The sequence below is a fragment of the Agelaius phoeniceus genome, chromosome 10, assembly GCF_051311805.1.
Source record: "Agelaius phoeniceus isolate bAgePho1 chromosome 10, bAgePho1.hap1, whole genome shotgun sequence".
Taxonomy (NCBI): domain Eukaryota; kingdom Metazoa; phylum Chordata; class Aves; order Passeriformes; family Icteridae; genus Agelaius; species Agelaius phoeniceus.
The window spans coordinates 10435070-10455292 of NC_135274.1; the positions used below are offsets into that span (position 1 = coordinate 10435070).

At 41.9% G+C, this 20223-nt stretch overlaps 1 protein-coding gene across 2 annotated transcripts in view; it reads right to left on the bottom strand.

Moving 5' to 3' along the window:
* SERPINE2 (serpin family E member 2) overlaps positions 1-20223 on the bottom strand; it is a 23652-nt gene continuing 3429 nt past the window's right edge. The window contains exons 2-10 of one of the 2 annotated variants that reach the window (XM_077183853.1): positions 9964-10238; positions 8660-8779; positions 7287-7514; positions 6019-6216; positions 3409-3607; positions 3168-3268; positions 2087-2173; positions 1432-1515; positions 1-669 (exon numbers count right to left, since the gene is read on the bottom strand). In XM_077183853.1, the coding sequence (XP_077039968.1) occupies positions 632-669; positions 1432-1515; positions 2087-2173; positions 3168-3268; positions 3409-3607; positions 6019-6216; positions 7287-7514; positions 8660-8779; positions 9964-10219 (1311 nt within the window). In that variant the 5' untranslated portion in view covers positions 10220-10238 and the 3' untranslated portion in view covers positions 1-631. The remainder of the gene's footprint in view (positions 670-1431; positions 1516-2086; positions 2174-3167; positions 3269-3408; positions 3608-6018; positions 6217-7286; positions 7515-8659; positions 8780-9963; positions 10239-20223) is intronic. The other variant, XM_054639251.2, reaches the window with a different exon arrangement.

Genomic DNA, 20223 nt, shown 5'->3' on the forward strand with positions numbered 1-20223 from the left:
TGACTGTTCATAATGCAGTTTTATTTTTTTCCTTTGTACAAAAACAAATATAAAATTTAAATCCAATAGAAAGTGTATACTAGCAATGACAAGTTTACATTACAATGAGACAGGACAATGCGATGTGTATTGAACACCACATTAGTTTTAAAACTCTCAGTGATACATGCACTATATAAAAACTGCTAGAACTTTTATTCTATTTCTACCAAGAATATCCAGGTACCAAGATACTCAAGAACCAAAAGTAATCTTGATAGGTGGTATCTACAAAATTAGACCTTTTCCACACACAAGAAGAAACCAACATTAATAGAAACATTTATCATTCTTTGTTAAAATCCTCTCACAAAAAGCCATACATAAAATTCTTAGTAGATACAGAAAAAGCTCAGAAGCTGCTAGCATAGGTAACCATTCAGTAGTTTAGAGAATCTTTTAGACATTTTGAAGAGATACTGTAGTTTTCAATCTGTATTTTCCCCACAAAGCCAGAACTATGTTGACTCCTGTTTCAAAACCTAGTCAGTGGTTAAAACTAGTTCTTGAGTGAAGTCAAAGAGTAGTGTACAAAATATTTAACAGAACAGGGGTGTGCCTGTTTACTTCTTGAAGAAAGTCTTTTCCACATTCAAGGTTTGTTTATTTGTCCCATAAACAAGATTGTACCTGAGGGATGAAACAAAAACAGGGGTTACCGTCATCTGTAAATAGAGTTAAACTTTTCCATGAAAACTTTAAGTCCACAGAGCACAGCCAAGCCACCTCTCCAGTCTTGTCCAGCCTCCCTAAGGTCTGTGAGCCAGGGAAGTGCATGTTTGGATAGGTGGCCAGCTCCTATTTCTAGAGACACACAGCCCTGTTGATGCTCTGTGGAGCCTGGGGATGGGGCTGGCTGCCAGCAGCCTGCTCTTCTCCCAGTGCTGGCAGCAGCACCTTGTTCCCAACTAACTGACATATTGATCATACAGGTCACTGCAAGAAGGGCAGTTCTGCTCTGGGAGACTCAGCCCATGCTGCAAAGGAGCTGTGAGCATTATATTGGAACACTCACTTATGTCCAGGGCAGGCTGGGGCAGCACCCCAGATCCCCAGCCCTCTATTCTGCCTTGGCCTTCGCTGTCTGACTGTCCAGAAAGCTGGGTCCTGTTCAGCAGTTCACTACCAGTAAAGAGCTGTTTCCTCTGCACTCAGGGGAGTTATGACTATTAAAGACTCTTCTTTTATACCCACAAACCTGCCATGCTTGCTTCTGTTACCTTGACAGCCAAAATGGATTTTTTTCCCTGCTCCAAGTTGTATTCCCAATAAAATAATATAAAATTAAGGGCAAAAAAACCCCTGCAAGTGCATTTTTATAATAGTTATTGCCACTATTACATAGCTGATACTCAACTTCTAAGCCAAAAAGTACTTACAGATGCTGCTTACCTGTAGGATTGTGCCGGATGAAAAATACAAATGGTCTGTCTACTATGAACCAAGGAGGGGATGACCTGGCTATTAAAATTGCAGCTTGCAAAAAAAAAAAAAGTTTAGAGTGAGACAAATCAAACACCACAATGCATTACATACTCTATCAAAGTAAAATTTCCTTGTAGATAGATATATACATGCATGTGTGTATGTATATCTATATATATATATAAATATCTGCACCTTGAATAGGTGCAGACAAATGCCTAAAACCAACTAACTTGGACATTTAAAGCCACACAGGTCACATGATATTCTTACAGGGAGCATTTAAAAAGACAAGACCCACACAGAGCTGGAAGCCTTGGGCTGTCATGCAAAGGCAATATAGCTTACTCCTCTTTGTAACCTGGATAGCCAGAACGTGCTATCAGTGGCCTGATATAAAGTCTAAGCTATGGGAAGACACTTCTCTAGAAGTAAGCCTGTCAATATTTCTTACAGTGATCAACACTGGCAAGTTGAGATTTGACTGAGAAATCACATAAAACCCATTAACTGAGTCTGAGCATACTGCTGCAGTGATCTCCAAGTGGGCTATCTCTGCCTAGTGCCAAAGCCTTCTAATGGAGTTTGCCCAAGTCTGACAGTCATCAGTACAACTGCTTACTTGTTGCTGCAGAAGCTTTGGTTCCATCTTCACTAACTTCAATTTTTGTCTTTTGCAGAACGTTAGATACATGAAGACCTTCTGTTCCTGCAAGACCCAAGGAGAACAGCACCTTCAGTAAAACTCACCAGAGTCCTGCAGTACTGTGTAGCTAAGCAGCTCTGTCAGCATGGCCCAGAATACTAAAACCTGCTACAATCCTGCTGGAATCCCAAAGCTGCTGTGTAGAACAATACCTTCGAATGCAGTCATTAAGTGAGTAATTACAAAAATATGGAATAACCTATCTTACTCCTTGTTCCTCCTCATTTCCTAAGTTTCCTTATTGATGGTTTAAGTTAGAAGTGCTCACATGCATTTTTAGTTTTAATTTTAAAAATCCTGAAAAAATTTGCTATCTGAATTTAAGTTACACTCCCATGTGTCTCAACGTCAGGGGAAAAAAAAGCACTTAGCAACATACCTTGCTTTCAATGAAAGACAGGCATTTGTTTTCAAATTAAGCCACCACAAGGTAAGCTTTTCTGTTAAACAATTCTACAGAAGCTAATCAGGATTTTAATGAAAGTAGAGAGGAGAAATAAAATGACATTTTACAGCTATGAGTTCAAAAGTGTTTACACCCCATTTTCAGATACTAATATTTACAGCTCTGAGTTGGTTCAGTCCCCTAAAGTGTGAATGTTTTTCATGCATGCTTTCTTACAGCTCAAGTCACTAAACACATGCTTCAGGGAAGGTTACACGCTGTAGTTGCAGTATTTGCTACAGAATAAAGGTATTTTTTAAACCCTGCCAAAGATTTCAGACAATGCCTGAGACCCTTAGGCTGCAATATCAAATCTTAAGAACTGACCAGCATGATTTACTGCTGTAATGTAAGATGAGGGAGGAAAAAAGCCACTGCAATGTTGAACAGAAGCAAGCAGTCATGCCTGGCTGGCTACAACATAAAACCAGCTCCAATGTCATGGCAACACTTAGCCAAGAGAAAGCAGACAACTGCATTGGTAAAGCAGCACTTTATTCAGAGCTAGGAACTATGAAGGACCACCATGAATTAAAACAAAAAAACCCTTACTTGTTATTTTTGCAAAGTTTGCCTTTGACTGGTCAAACATATCTGTAATACCAAGTGCTTTCAGAGGTTCCTTTAAGTCTGTTTCTGCTTCTGCTGTAAATCTGGTTGGAACAAAAACAGAATGCATCATTATTATGCAGGAAAGTCACCTGAAGTATTCCTTCTCCTGTATCTGATTAAATACTTATAAATAACCCCCCAAACACTCCCTGAAGAAGCAGTGGATTGTATAAGTACTTACTTTGGTAAAATAACCTGCACTCTTTTTGCTACCATGGTTGTCATCCAGCTTCCTATTGTTTTAGTGCTGATGTGGGGGATGATAGCAGAGAGTGGCGTTGTGCTTTCGGTGGGCAGTGCAACCAACATGCTGATCATCTCCCCGTGGTATGGCAGCTCAATGATGTTGTACCACAGCTCATTTGGGGTACTTGTAGTGCCTAAAATAATAGATACAAACAAACCCAAACAAACTAGTGAGCCATGGCCATTATAGCCTTATAACCTTAACACAGCTACTGTTAGATGAGTCTGTCAGGAAAGCTTTGCCCACACTTCAAAACCAACTCTAAAGTCTCCAGGCTTCCTGGTGGGCAGCCCTTCAAAAGGCATAGGCTCTGTACAGCTGCTAGTGTGACATAAAACACAGACAGGCACCATGGAGCATGCACTCATTTAACATACACACTGTTTCCCAGACAAATCTCACCAGCCCAGAGCAGCAAGCCTGCTATGCTAGAAGTGGCCAGGTCAGTGAATTAACTGGATCTCTGCTCCAGATCTCAGCTGTACCACAACTAGCTGTGAACTGAGAATAAAAATAAAGCAAGGAATAGCAGTAGACTGACTTTCCAAACTGAAGAGATTTTGCAGACAAGCTCCTTCCTCCAAGAGTTATTTCAAGACCTCCTGGTTCCTGTCTGAATTAGTCTGTTGCATTTGTTTAATTTTCTTGCTTCATAAGGATCTGATTAGGAAGCAATCTGAAGTCTTGCAAGATAGTGGAAAGCAGCCACTTTGAGGCAGTGCAAGAGGCCAATTAGATGAGATGGAGGGAGATAGCAGCACATCTAAGTTACAGCAAGACTGCCTTTGAGCAGCCCTCTCCTCCTCCAAGCTCCCTTTGCTTACTGTGGGATTTCTGGCATGTGGCTGGGAAGCAAATGCTTTTTATAGTAGTTTCAAGTTAAAATTTGTCAGTTTAACTACAGACAGTATTTCAGGCAAGGTTTTAGGATAGCAACAAGATCTTATTGTCTTTCCCCTTTCTTCATCTAAATCTGTACTTGACAGTCCAAGCTGAAAATCTACAGCTTCATTACAAATTTAATCTTGTTGCCAGCACCATGAAAGCTGCTCTGAACTCATATTGCTACAAAACTGGCAGTATTGCACCTCTGTTTTCCAAGAATCATGTCAAAGTTGGCAGTTTCACTATTCCTTTTATTATGGCAGTGGTTCTGAGGGTGGATCCTACAGATATAACACTGGCTGCAGAAGTCAGCTCCAGGACAGTCACATAAGGCAAACTGTCCAACAGGTAAATGCTGCTTTCCTGATTTGCTGCTTCCATTACTGAGGCAAACTGAACAGGAGGGGAGCTCAGCTTCAGTCAGCAGATGGGACTGAAGATACTTAAGATATTTAAACTTTAGAGATTCCATTCCAAGCATGGATAAAATAGAAGCCCTCTGTTAGGAAATCTAGAGATAAAAAACCTCATTTGAGTCCTCAGGAAATGAGTAACTCAGCAGTATTTCTTTTGTTCCTTTTTAGCCTTAATAGTTTCTCTACCTTAAACACAGGCCAACATAATGGATATTATAACCAGCATCAGAAGTCAAAGCCTTCAAGATAATAGTCTTGCTAAACCCCACTTGAAGTTATAGAACTCATTTGAAACTCCAAAATTAGTATGTACTGCAGTATAAACTCACACTTTCAGCAGTTAAAGTATTACATTACATCTGCTCTAGTATACAGGTCTGGGACAGAGTCACAGCTGTTTAACATAAAGTCTACTAATACTAATTGAGCACTACTGACAGTACAAGCAGGCATTTAAAAGCACAGTGTGTCTTGCTTTTAGATTTATAGCAAGCTGTATTTTCAGGCCTATTTCTCAGAGTGTATTTAGCACACATGGAATTAAGTTCCAGGAAGCACTTCTTAGAAGGATGCAACACAAGTTTTTAATCAGAGCATCCATCTTACTTTGACCACTAAAATCCCCATAAGGCTGCAAACTGGAGCTCTGAAGTACATTGTCAGTCACATCAAGCTGCTGGTGTCAGCTCTGAGAGTCTCTGATGGAAGGCTGGCAGAACCTGCTGAACTTCTTTTCACTTGTGACTCAATCTGAAGAGCAGTTTCACACCTCAGGAGATACAGCCAACATTCTAACCCAGCTCCTCTGGCTCCCACAGGACTGGAGACTGTGCAAGTCTCATTTCTCTATCTGCAGTAAAATATAAACTGAAACTCCAATCTTTCTCTCATATACAGCTCACCACCAGGTAAGCCTCCTACCATTCTGCCTGTTGGCAGCTTTCCTTTATTCTCAGCTCTTATAAACACATACTTTTTCTTTCTTACAGCAAAATGCAAATTTCTCAATTTTGGGTACTTCAGACTTTCCCTTTTGAAGGCAAAGGATAAGGCAATACTTGACAGAGTATCCAACCTCAAGGCAACTGTTAAGTACCTTGCCCATGCCTCAGCAGCAGGAGACACTTCTGTAACAATCCATCTATATCAGCTACAGGAACAGCTCCATTAAATGTACAGCAAGCTCCTGGAAAGAGCCAATTCTACACCCTTTGCTGGTGGCAGTGGGAGTCACTGGGCTTACCACAGCGGAAGATGGACAGCTGGGACAGCATAGGAACTTGGTAGGTCTTCCCATCAGCTCCATAAAATGGGCGTTTCTTGGTATTTTCAGGTCGAAATCGTGATTTCCATAAGCCCTTGAAATACACAGCATTCACTAAAACCAGTCTGGTCAAACTGCCTTCAATATCATCTGGAGCTACAACCTGATCAATCATACCTAGAAGAAAGAAAGGAATTCTTGAGCATTTGCTGTTGTAATACTGGCCAACTGTTTCTGAAGAACCCAATACACATTACTTTAACCCCTTGACCTGTGAGTGTGCCAGCTCCTCATGGGACAATGTATTTAAAATTCATAAAGTCAGTGCTATTTTTTGTCAAAAAGTAAACTTTCAGGATAACCAGAAATAAACATATCCTTTTAACTGATAGCCTGATGTTTTAACAACTAAGAAGGCTCTACCTTTTCCAGCATGCAAGCAGATCTAAGACTGCATGGAATAGTTTCAGCTGAAACACCTCCCCATTCACACACTGCTTGCAACATTGCTATGCAAAACTGGTGATGTGGTCGGGAAAGAATTTGACAGCCTCATTTGACAAATACCGCATCCAACATCATTAACACACTCCTCACATCCAGGAGAGACTTGTTTTAGCTCCAGAAGGTACCAAACACATAATTCCCCCTAGACTGGGAACATGCTGCAAAATGTGATGTCTGGCTTCAGTGTCTATAAGCTTTACAATTGGTTCAAGAGGCTTGAAGCATGAGGAGCTCTGTCAAGGCAGGGTTAGTTAAGAACCCTCCACTAAATGTGAGTCCTGAGAACAGGGTCATATCTTAGGACAGTTTAGGGCAGTCAGAACAAAAGCTGAACTGCCCTACAGCTTCCCATAAGTCTGATTTACTGAGAAAAACATCTGAGCTGCCTGAAAGCATCATGTTTGAGAGAAAGCATGGACCCCAGACAACTGTGCTTGGATTTCTCACCAGGTACATGAATACAAAGAGTAAAAGCTGCTCTGATCCCATGGATGGATAGGATGGACACACACCCCAGACATCCCTCAAGGCCAGCACACAGGCACATCTGCTGGGGCAACAAGACTGCTGGTTCCTGAGCCACCAGCTCTAAAGCATCTCACTAATGTCTGCTAAAAGACAGCTTTGAGCTGCAGAACAGAGCTTCCTCCACCTCCCTTTATCTTTCTCCAATATTTCCATCTAAATTGGACGTCTCAGACACCACCCTGCCACGGACAAAGGCACTCCCCAGTACTCACCCCTTGTTTCATTTTTCACCCATTGGTTGATGGAATCACATGCTGCATTTGGGTCCTCGAAGTCCACACTCTTGACACTGCACTGAAACACCTCTTTGTTCCTTGTAACAAAAGGCACTTCCATTTTAAAGCCACTCTTTGCAAACACTGCATTAGCAATTGTTACAATGTCTTTATTCTTTTTTGAGACTATCAGCCTGTTTATCTTCTTTAAGGCTTTACCAACTCCTGGTTGGAAAAAACAGCAAGTTTAATTTAGAATAACATGATAAACCAACAGTTACTTTATATGCAACTATTAATGACATGAAAAGTCAGACATTAAGTGTTGGACTAGAAAAGGAAGACCAAAGCAAGCATTCTGAAGGGACTTCCAAAACACCCACTTCTGATGTCTCATCTGCATAATTCCCAGCAAAAACATTAACTCCACTATGATGCCTGCTGCACCTCTAACTGTCTGCTCAGAATGTTACAGACAGTGCTTGGGATTACACTGAGGTTCAAATATTAGTGTAGAGCTACAAATCATGCTCTTCCACAGAACAGTTTCAAAAATATTTCATATCATATAAGCCAGGTCAATTGTCAGTTCTGTGATGACAAAGAAAGTCAAAGGGTCAGCCTACTCTCTCAGAGTTCTGCAGGATTTGCATAACAAATGGTCTTGAGCCTCAGAATGTAAAACAAAAATTCAAGTATTTTCTTTACTTCCTTTCCATTTACTGGAGAATAAAGGAAGCTGTCAAGAGTTTATTATAAAACTTCCAAATTGAGTCTCAGTTTCCTTAAAGACTAAGTCCTGGCCTAAATCAGCTACAAGCAGGAGTTAAAGAGATTAACACATGAGCTTGCCTCTAAAAAAAGGAAAAGGGAAAGTAGTAGGTTCCAGTGCTTAGTCAAGATCCTCAGGACCTGAAAGCAGATTGTACAGAGTGCTTGCTAGCTCCTTCACTGTGTGTGAGGGAAAGCAGATGGCAGCACAGAAGAACTGCTATGCTCACCATACCCAGTTCTCCTGTGTTACACCCATCAATGAGTGCCTGTCTACACAGGGAAGCTACTGCCAGGCAGGCACCTTCATGTTCAACCACTGTATCAAACAGCATCCTTGGGTGGCTGTTACTGAAGGGTTCCCTCTGTTTCCCAATACAATTTAGGCAGAAACATTTCCTGACTACTTTCTTATGTAGACAGAGAAGAGATATGAAAGGAATAAATTAGTTCAGAATTATTCTCTTAGCTGCATGTAAGAAAAAACCTCAGATGGCTTTGCTGTTTCATGTATCATGAATGCTTTAACAGCACCACTGGTATGAACTTCTACATGTTCACTCTCCAATATTATGGGCAAATTCTTTTGGAGAACATACCATAACAGAGGTTCTCAAACTGTATTCTGTGGACCACTGGTGGCCCACGGAGCACTTGCTGGTGGTCCGGGGAGAGCTGGCTGGTCTCATGATGCTGGCTCTCCTCTTTGCTTCCAGCTGCTAAATTGCATTAAAAGACAGCTAAAGACAAATTAAATACTTTTCAACTAATACCTTTCCAAAGAAGCAGTTGCCAAAGGACTTTAAGGTAGTCATGAACAAGAGCAGGGGATACCTGTGCAAGGACAGAGGCAGCATCCCATACCAAGCCTCTAACCAGGCAGTGGCTACCTTCTAAGGTGTTTGAGAACCTCTGTGTCTCACAGTTAGGATTAGGAATACTGAAGGCCAAATAAAACCAGTTGATATAGTACTTCAACATTTTTGCAAGTACTTGGATTTTAAGCATTCAAATATTCCTAGAGCTGATTATCCCATGAAGGACTTTCAATCTACATCATTTAGATGTTAAGGTGTCAAATAATTTCGTTGTACTTCAAATCCAGGACCAAAACAGCAAAGCAAATGAAGACAGGACAACATGTTATATGGCAACATGTTATATGACAATACTGCTCAAGATTTAAATGTGCACTTACCTCCTGGAGGATTTTCTATTCTTGGAAGTAAGGCAGAATGCTGGCACTAAGATGTTAAGTCTTGCTGGCAAACACGCACAAAAATAGCATGCAAATTAAAGCAGTAAGAATCTTCAGCCTACTCCCTCTGGAAGGGGCAGACATTGGCAGAGGAATATGAACACAGATGCATGCAGTGTCAGGCACAGGCAAGCAGAAATGGCTGTTTCAAGAAGAGGGCACTACAAGAACTACACATACAGGGATTCTGACAGCAGAAACACATGAACAAAACTGAAGAGCAAAGTGAAAGTATCAATTGTATGGTTAGTTTGCACTGCTTTCAGTGAGGTGCCAAGAAATATCCTCTTGCCCTGGTATCTAAGGAGTGGCACATTAAAGGTTGTTCAGCCCTGAAATGGAGTACAGCCACCTTCCTGCTCAGAGCTAGCACTGGCCCACCATCCACCCTGTTCTGGAATACCAATTTGGCATGGACAAAGGCAGTTCTAGCCAGGGCCCTGAAGTCATTAACCAAGCTGCTTATAAGCCAGTTTGGGTATATGTACATACCCATGCTCAAATTGCCAATTAACTTCAAGCATTCTGTGCTTTTGTAAACAGAGTTAATTGGTGCATGATGCAATCTACCACACTTTGAAAGCCATCTCATACATCATGAAGAGTCTGACAAAACACACCCAAAACCACCTTAGGATCACTGACCATTTACACTGTATCTCATCATAGTTGTCAGCTGCTTCTTTGTCTTGCCATCAGCTCCCAGCTGCAACACCCCCAGGACAGATGCAATCCCGTGAGGAGAAACAACAACATTGTCCTGAGGCTTAGCTTTCACTATTTGATTGAAGACCTGGATTCCAACATCAGAGCTAAGCTCCTCCAGAGGATAAAAACTGAACTGGGAACATACAGACATTAAAGTCCCAAGAACAAAGAGGAGTGAAAAATGCCAGTTCATGATTCCTGGTTGGAGATACCTGCAAGAAAACAAGAGGGAGAAGTTAAGTCAGCTTTCACAAGTACAGCATTTTTAACATAAATTCTTATTCACCTAAAGAGGAGGCAAGTCTTGCACATGTGCCACACACCATTCACAAAGCTCTGGCAATGGCACTCACACAGCTCACTGTGTTTTACTTAGCACTGCCAGGATTTTAGGCCTAGGGGCTTCCAAACACAACGATAATCATGACATAGCTAGATACCAGTGCCTAAATAAAGGACAAAAGCCACCAAGTTAGGAGACTATCTCCCACAACACCCTAGTTGAGGTATTTTTTTGTCTCAGTTAAACGAGCCTTGACATTCTATTTAGATTGCCCTTTATGGTAACTGAGTGCTGAGAAGTGTGGTATGGTCCTCACCCACTAGTATGTGATGCACACTACCCCTCATAGATCATTTTCTGCAGTGAACAGAAGCATATATACATATGCAAACAGACCTTCTGCTGTGGGAATTTACACCTGCCTAGAACAATAAGAGTTAGCTGCATAATTGGCATTCTCAATAACAGGAACATAGAGGAACATTTTAAAATGCAAATGTTGAACTTGGATTTCAACCTGTACTTCTCCATTTAAGAAAGCAGAGCACCTAATGTATACAGAATGGAGTTAATATTCAAAACAGGTGTATCTTCATCTGCAGGTCTAACACCTGACAGAACTCAGTATTATTATCCATGAGCTCCAAAGAGCTGAAGCACAAGCAGCATCAACATTTTGTTCAGGACCTATCAGCAACTGATTATAGACAGCCAAACCCAAATGTCAAACACTGAGCACTGTAACTACTGTGCTGTATTTCCTCCTCATGAAACTGCATTCAACCCTTTTTGTTAGGGCAAAGAGATACTTAGAGAAACATGCAATAATCTCCTATTTCCTTAAATTATGTTCCCTGTTCACAACATTTTTAAGACATTTCATTTACACAGTTCACAGCCCTGACTTCCATTTCCAGACCAGCCAGGAGCCTGTTCCCTCACTGCCTTCAGAAGCAAGGCTGCAGAAGGTGTCCAAATGAATGAAGTGTTATTTGCATAACAACTGCAGAACCAGGTCTGTGGTGCTGCCCTGGAGCCCCCAGTGCAGCAAGCTGGCACCCTTGCTGTTCTGGGTGCAGCACCCCAGGGTGCTGGGGCCCAGCAGAGGCACAGCCTTGTCACTGCCAGCCTCCTCCCACACAGCCCAAGGAGCTGTGCCATCGCCAGCCTACCTACGCTGCGAGTTCAAACCATGCTGGAGCGCTTGACTACCAGAAAACCAGCTGGTGTTTGTACAGATTTGTTTAATCATCTTTTAATAGCATGTACTTTAACTGTGCTAAAACACTTGAAAGCGACAAATACAGCACTTCCACTTTCTTCTACGCCATTTGAGGGGACGAGGTTGGCTTTGTCGCAGTTTGTTGTTGCAGAATTAACCAAATGCTGAAAATGCAATAATGCAGGAGTTTAGACATCTTTCTCCCACAAACCCAACTTTAGTATACTTCTAACCAGAGGAACCTGCTGATTTAAGTTATGCAAGAAAAAATGAAAACACTGTCCTACGAAGCAGGGTAATAGCCCACCCAATAATTAAGTCTTCTCCATAAACCTACTAATCCCCCAAGCAGTTCTGAGGTCACTAAAGCACAATTCCTTCCAAAGGAGCTTCATATCAGCCACCTGCTGCAACTACTCAAGCCTAGTCCAAAATTTAGGCTGGACTGGGCTAGCTGCAGCTGAGACCAGCAGGAACAAACCCCAAGCACCATGGACTGGGTTTGCATCCCCCTGAGGCAGGTTACATGAGTCACTCCTACATTTGTCTTGCACCCCTCGTCACCAGCTACAGCAAGAAAATGTCATGGGGGAGAGCCAACAGCCTGACAGGGAAAGTAAACTTGCACTTTTAAAAATAAATTAAAATTGTTAAGGAACATTCTTCAGTGTTCTTTGATACTAACACAAACCACCTGAAACCTCTGGTTTAGTTCTTAAGGGTAAGAATTCCTTCTCTCACAGGCAGCAGCTCCACACTGATGGCACTGGTGCCTTGCAGGAGGAACTCCATGAAAAGCTTCATTTAGGGCTAGCTTTTAGGATTTTCTTTGGTGGTTTGGTGGCCATCTCTTCTCCCAAACCTGGAAACCCAAGGCGTAGTTTAAACAAATTCTTAATCCAGATATTAAGCAGACTTATAACTTGACCTAGTATCTTGGTAAAAAGAAACTTCAAGGCCCTGAAACTATTCCAAAGTCTTACTGGAGGCACTTTGAAGCAAGAAGCAGTGCATGTTGGAGCAATACAGCCTGTCCCACATAGTGATGGACAGGGACACTACCAGGTAATCACAGAGCACAGTTTGAGCAGCCATCTGAAAACCAGGCTTTTGACCAAGGCAGCTCCACCTGACCCTGACAGCAAACCACAGGAAACTGGCCTATTTTGAGGGCAATCTACCCTTGATACATTATATGGCAAGAAGCATACTGTGAGGGCAGAGACAGGAGTGACACTTTGAAATCAAACAAAACAATGTTTCATTGTCATTTAGGTACTTCATCTGCACAAACCTAACTGAAGTCAGGCACTTCTCTCTTTGACTTTCCCAGAATATATTGCAAGTCTCCAAGTTTTCTACTTCACTGATGACAGCCCCTGACAGACTCAGGGTGACAGCCTTGTATTTTCTCCATAACATGTGAAGCCTTGTCAAAACAACCCAACTCTGCTCCCAAGGCCACTGCTGCAGAATTTTGGGCTTTTTTCTGTTTCAACTGATTACCTCCTGCATCTGGCTTACCCAGAATTCTCCATATTTGCCTAACCTCTCCCTCCTGACACACCATTAAGATGGGTTGGTCTCTGTTTTGGAGCAAAATCTCTAGCAAATACCTATTCAATAAGTGAAATAAAGTCATGCAGTGCTCTGAGCATGGAAAAAGAGTAAAACCACTTTTGATCACAAGTTATGGAGCAGTCACTTCTTGGCCTGGCCCTGCTATGGCCACTGTGTAACTTAACCAGGTAACTGGGGAGACAATTGGATCTTTGAGAAGTGGCATCCCTGCAATTGAAGTTTCCATAATGGATTTCAGTAAAATTAACTTCTATGCAGTCCAGTATCAAGAAGTGCATTTGCATATCCTGAAAGAAACAGCTTAAGCACAGTGCTTGGAGAAGGAATCCAAAAGGATGTATGATGTGTAGGATGGAAAACAGCTGACCTGCTATACAGAATATCAACAAGCTTTCAACAAGCTTTCATAACACTGAAGCTAAAAAACTTAGTGATAGTTAAATCTGAATCTAATGCTTCAGAAAACTAAACAAAAATACAGGCTAGGCATTTCTTTGCCTGTGACCTTTATATTTTTTACAAAGTTAAACTGAGGAGGAGGAAAGTGTATAGGCGAATTCATTTACATAAATGTGGGCTTTTGAAAGATGCTGGATCAAAAAAAAGTCCCTCTGTAGGGTAGGCTGCCCACTTCTTAGATTGAGCACTTACAGGAAGGACAACATCCACAATTTCAACTTCTCAACATGCAATGGGAATGCTGTCACCAACCCAAAGAAATGTAGCTAGTGTTATCATACATTGCCATTTGTTATGCAAATCCAGTTCTTAACCCTAATGCTAGAGTTTCTGAGCAGGACAGATCAGTGTCACACATTCATCTATGAGAGATGCCATCTCCTCAGCAAGCACACCCAGAACTCAGCTGCCCCTGCCTCACAGAGCAGCACCACCCCAGGTCCTGTACATCACACTGAAGTACCAGTTATAACTCTAACTGCAGAGCCTGGCCTAAGCCACAAAGGAATTTTTAGACAACTATTCCAGTCAGGCACAGAGCTCTGGGCAAGGCAGAGGAGGAACACAGCAGCATGTCCTATGTACACTGATAGCTCTGTGTTGTTTCATGACAGATGATGGAAAGTCTTCAGGCTCCCAACCCTGGGATGAGCTCAGCTTCATGCTGGTGTTGCAAACACTGACTCTCAGATGTATTGGGCAGGATACTCAATTCTCACCAGGCTCAACTATTCAGATCACCATCATAGTACCTAGTTTAAATTTTTTGGATAAAATTATTATGGAAGCAATTACATCAACAAAGAGGAAGTGGTGCTTTCAGCCTACATTTATAGAATGCTTGTTACAAAAGCGAAATTATATTAATACAGGCTGTTTAATCTGTGCCTAGAAAAGCATTTGGTGGAGCAGGGAAAAGTAACATCTTCAGCCCCAGGCAAAAAATACTGCTAACAATGAAGATACTCCTACAGCAGAAAACTAGCTTAGGAAGGACTTCATTTTCAGTGAGCCTAAGCTGCTGCAATCTTCCCAAGACGGAGAACAGAAATTAGTTTGGTTCAAGATCAGAGGCAAAAACATGATCTGAAAAAATGCCCATATTTAATATCCAAGTTGGAGAAAAGGCCTATCCCAGAGAGACTGAAGAACACTTTGCAGTTGATTGAGGATGAAATAATCAACTGTACATAGATTTTCAGATATCTGTAATGACTGCACTATGAGACACCTCCAAGTGTTTATTCTGAAGCCTGACTTCAACAGCAATAATGTATAATCCAAAAGGCTCTTCTTGCAGTTGCAAGATTGATTCTGTAGTTTCTTTAAAGACATATCAAGCACAAGGAAGTTTAGACACCAGACTGCACTTCTGTGAATAGCTGTAACCAAAGAGCAGCAAGCACAGCTAAAGGGACTGAAACTAAAGAGCAGTCTCACAGCATTGCTGGTCTCACTGCATTAAGCCCAAAAGCCTCAGAGCCCCTGAGCCCACGTGGCATGCACTGGGCAGCCTCTGTGACCAGAGAAAGCCAGCCTGGAACAAACATTCAGGGACCTCTCCAAGTCTGAGATGTTGATGTTTCCATGCCACTGTCATCTGGGCTGCTAATTTAAAAGTCTTATTTCAATTGACATATGAGCTGAAAGAAAGCAGCTTCACTTCAGGCATTTAACCAATTCTCTCCAGCAGGACTGAATAAATACTCAACCAAACCTGTTAACAGTCATTAAAAGGAGCTGGCTGAACACACAGCAATTGTTTCTCCAAGCAAGGAGACCACTCTGGTTGCAGAGGGAAGGTCATGTGCTGGGTCTTGTTTTCCAGCTGATGGTAAAACACTCCAGCCTCTTGGTAGGCTTCCCTGCACCTCACAGGTGTTCCTGACTCCCCTTCTGCCTAAGCCTCCTACAAACCAAAGCCTTCAGCTTCAATATCCTCTCCTCATCCTGAACCTGAGTTCAGCTGCTGAAGTTCTGGCTTCTTCCACATGACAGATCTGGGAAATGCTTCATCTTCCTGAACGTTGGCGCTTCCTTTTCATCTAACAACTCCTTCCATTATTACTCAACACCTGGAAAGTTTAGTATATGCAGAGCATTTCCAAGACAGGATGATTGCTAGATTTTAAACAGCTCAGTACTCACATTGCTCTGAAGAGGAGTAAGTTACTGTCAACAAGACACAAACATAACTTGTACACAGAGATAAGCTGGAAGTGATGGGTTTTTTAAAAAAATAATTTTATATCTTAAGACATTGGTCTGACTTCAGGCACAACAGCCAGCATTGCACATGAATGCAAAAAGCATGGTACTGGTTCTGAAGATTTCCTCTCCCAACCTTAATCCTATCTCTTCTATTCCTATCCCTCTCAGGTTTTTAGAGCATTCTGGAAAGCCTGTTCAGCTGTGTCCAACCAGCCTCCCCTGCCAAGTGGGAATTTCCCTGCAGAGCACCAGCTTGTCAAACCAGCTGGTCCCAAACAGGAACCATCTCTTTGTCCAAGCACTGCTCCCCATGAGCAGGAGGCTGGAGTTCAGTGCTGCTTTATCAAGAGTCCTGACTGGCACCATTTTTTCTGGGAGTTCCTGTTAAACATGAAGTGCAGAGAGACCAGCTCCATTTCAAACTGTCTGTAGCCTCAAGACCAGGGTCTCCAGTTCACAAGCCAGACTAATCTTTCTCACCAGTATCTATCTATCTATCTTCTACAGCATTTGGTGGTGGTTCATGGTAGTTAATGACAAAGATCAATTTCACATCATGCAAAGCTGACCAGAGTTTTTTACTTCACCACTGAGTTGTGACTGTACAACAACTACAGAGGCACTATTCAAAGTTTCAAGAACTCTCATAGGCTTTTATGTATCATTTGCTTTTACTTCCATCCCTCATTTATACATGATTTAAAGAGCCAAATTTAGCTCTTCTTCATGAAGCAAATACAGTTGACAGGGCAGGGGGCTTATAGAGACTATTGTGGTACTGCACAATTCTACCACCATTCTCAAATTTTATGTGTTCTCTTGTTACTATAGGCTCAACTACAATTGCTAAAGTTTCTAGGTATTATTTATTCCTGTATTTAAAGTAGTTTCCACAGAATTTTCCCAGACCTAGTATCAAGTCTTACAGTATCAGAAAGATTAAAGAGAATTATGTTTTTAATTTACTGGTGTCCCTTTATTAAAGAAGTGGTTTGGTTGATCTTAAGTTCTTTATGCAATGAGGGTATTTTAACATAATGAAGAAACCAGCATGGGACAGTCAGCTCATCCAGACTAAGGCTGCAGAACCAGTTTCCCCAAAAGAGGGAGCACAGCAGTGCTCCACAGCACCGTGGGGAGGCTGGACCCTCTTCTCTGGGCTCACCCCAGTAGAGGAATAGGGTTTGACAATCAGAGCATCTGCCCTAACTCAAGCCCCCACTTTTAGTTTTTTAGTGCAAGAAAGGCCTCATGGAACCACAGTTCCCACATTTATTGTTCATTAGCAATGCTCACTGTGCAACCACAGGCTCATTAAGAGCCAAAGGCAAGCCTGCAGCACTGCAAGCTCCATTAATGAGGTACAGGGTATTAATTCCTTGGCAATGGGCTGTGTAAGTACAGATCTATGAAGTAAATAGTCCACAAGGACTAACAATGGCGGGTGTCTTATCAGGTACCTCACCACCACCTCCACCCTAAGTCCCACCTCTGCTTTAGGATTTTACCATCTTTTATTCCTTAAAAAAATATTAAAGGAAAACCCAGTACCCTTATGCATTTTCACTTGGTGCAGGTATCTTGGTGTCATCTGAAAGCAAGACTCTCACACCACTACACCCCTGCAGCACAAACAAATCTGGTTCTCCTTTTCTCAGGTGAATTTTCATCTGCTGGCCAGTGACACATGCCCTCCCTGCCTCTTGCACCTACCAGGCTGGGAGAGCAGAAACAGCCTTGTGGAGATGGCTCCATGGCCACTTGGGAACTGTGCTTGGGGAAGATTGAGTGCCAAGGCCTTTCAGGATACATCCTCCTTCAGAAGGGTTAAGGCACCAATATCTCTAACACTTAGGCTTCAAGAACTGTCAAGCAAAGGAAAAAAAAAAACAACTGTGTAAGAAATAAAGAAAACTAAAGGCATAGAATTGAGTCCTCAAGCCAATAGTTAATACTTCAGAGCTTTGAAAAGGCATGTGAGTCACTGCAGAGTAGAAGAGATGACTCTTGGCCTTCAGATTCAACAACTTTTAGGTTTAGGTTACTCTAAAAAAGAGGTACTTCTATTCCCTACTAAACAATGCTACAAAGCCCAATTCCCATCATTCCACACTCTGTGGTTCAGTCAGGGTTTACAGCATAACTGAAAATTAGGCTATGGAGCCATACTATTTTTCATTATTTACATTTTTATTATCCTGGGAAGCTAAGAGAGGTGGCAGGATCTATCAGCAATACAACATCTAACTAAAGCCAACTGGGTTTAGAGATGCCCAAATGGTATCAGAAGATGGGGAGACATTCTCTCAAGAGGACTTTAAGAAGCCTCACTTAAAATAATGCAAGTAATATTGAATTAATTGCATTATTTTAAGTTTTTACTTACCCCCCCTCCTTCAAGAGGAAAGGCTACAGCAGTACAGTGTTGGGAGTTACTCTAAAAGTACATACAGTCAATACAGTCATTTCACTATAAAAATGAATTGGAACTCCAGTATTCTCTGTTCATAACAATGACATTCATAAAAACTTGCACTTGCACAAGCTCATTGATAACCAAAATCTGATACTTTAAGCATTTGTACATGGGAATGCTACCAAATGACAAATTACTAGGAGAGATCAGGAATGCTGTTCTAACCATTTACTGCACTTGTGGTTGGAGATCTGCAGAGTAATGGGTGACTAGCCTTTTATTTATTTATTAATCACACTGCATAACATTAGCAATCAACCACTTCCTATTTGCAAGCTAATTTAGAAACCTTATCTGAAAAACTAGCTGACAACTATAACCCTTAAAGTGTAACGTAGCCAAGTTATTAACATTTAAGATGAAAAATGTATACTGGTTTTCTGTATCCAGGCCAGCATCACTGAAACAGACCTAAGCTCACAGGAGATACTAGTTTTTAGTGGCCTCTTCTCAGCCATTCCAGCCCTAGCTTGAAGGTTACTCAAAAAGGATAAGGAGATTCACATTTCTATTCACAGCACAGACATTTACTTATATCCATCTTTTCTCCCCAGAAAGCTCCAGAAGCAGAACTGGCCAACCACAAGAGCATCAGAAGTCCCAGGTGCTGTAAGGATGCAAGAAGGAAACTTTGTGCTGGGAACCTCATCCATATGCTCAGGTAGACACCTCCTCAGTCATCTGCAAGAAGACTTACATGAACCAGTTAGTAAGAGAATTACCAGCTATTTAAAGACCTGTATTTAAGAAAACACTCTTTTTGTTAAACTGTCCTCACTTCTGACTGATCCCACTGGCTTTACTACAGATTTCTGGGAAGGGAAGACTTAAATTTCCATAGTAAAAAAAGGGACAACTGAGTATGAACTAAGCACAAGAATTCTCCAAGAGCAGGTCATGACCTGTATATTAAACTGTCTGATTCAGTTCAGCCTAAGAGTTTGTGGGCTGAGTTGTGAGCTGTGCTGGCTGAGGCTCCACAGAGTCCATCACTATTTCTGTAAGGCAGATGACAAACCTCTGCAGAGGAAGTAGGCAATTAGCTGGGAAAGCAACCTCTCCAACCGAGCTGCCAGAGCAGCTGGAGGCCTCAGCTTGTTTCCCTGCTGAGAAAGACACATGAACTCCTCTTTCTGGGAGAGAAGGGTGTATAGCAAAATGAAGACATACAGACAATGCACCAACTTCTACATGGCATTTCTTAGATTGCTTAGGGGTGTAAAGTTATAGGATAACAGAATGGAAGAGGAAAAGCTAGTCATGTTCAGTTCTCCTCTTGGTTTTGTACCTGTAACCTGTCAGCCAATGGGAAACTGTCCCTCTCCTATTCAAACAGAAAACCTGAAACCTCATTCAGCTTTGGGCAAGCAGAAGCTTACAGTTCACAGCAAATGACAGAACCATCTCAGAAGCAGTGAGAAACATCACTAAATACCTCAACATGTCCCACTGCAAGAACAGAAGCTTAAAGAGCGAGCTGTTAAATAGTACAGAAAGCATTTAATATAAAAACAGGCTTGGTGAAAGCTAGAGAGCTGATGAACATAAATTCATATCCCCTGTACATCAGCCAAACTAAGGGAGGTAGAATGTACCAGCACCTCTCACTAGTGCTTCTGGAGACTCCAGGGGTGTTTACTCCTGTAGCTTACAGTCTCTTGGTAACTCCTGTTTCTCACAAACCAACCTACCTGCATGCCAAGGTACATGCTTTGAACAGGCTTCTTCAGCTCAGCACTCACTGGCCATCAGTCTTGAGCCCTTCCACAGTCCCACAACACTGAGGAGAATTTCAGGCTGCTGTTTCCAGAGCCCAGGATGCCAACAGCAGACTGCCTGAAGCCCACACTTTGCACCTCATGGCTGAGCATGGTCAGCAAAACTGACATTTTCTCCAAGGGGAGATAATTCCAGAAGATTAATATGCTTTCATACTTAAAATGCTTTGTGGCATAATAATTGGAC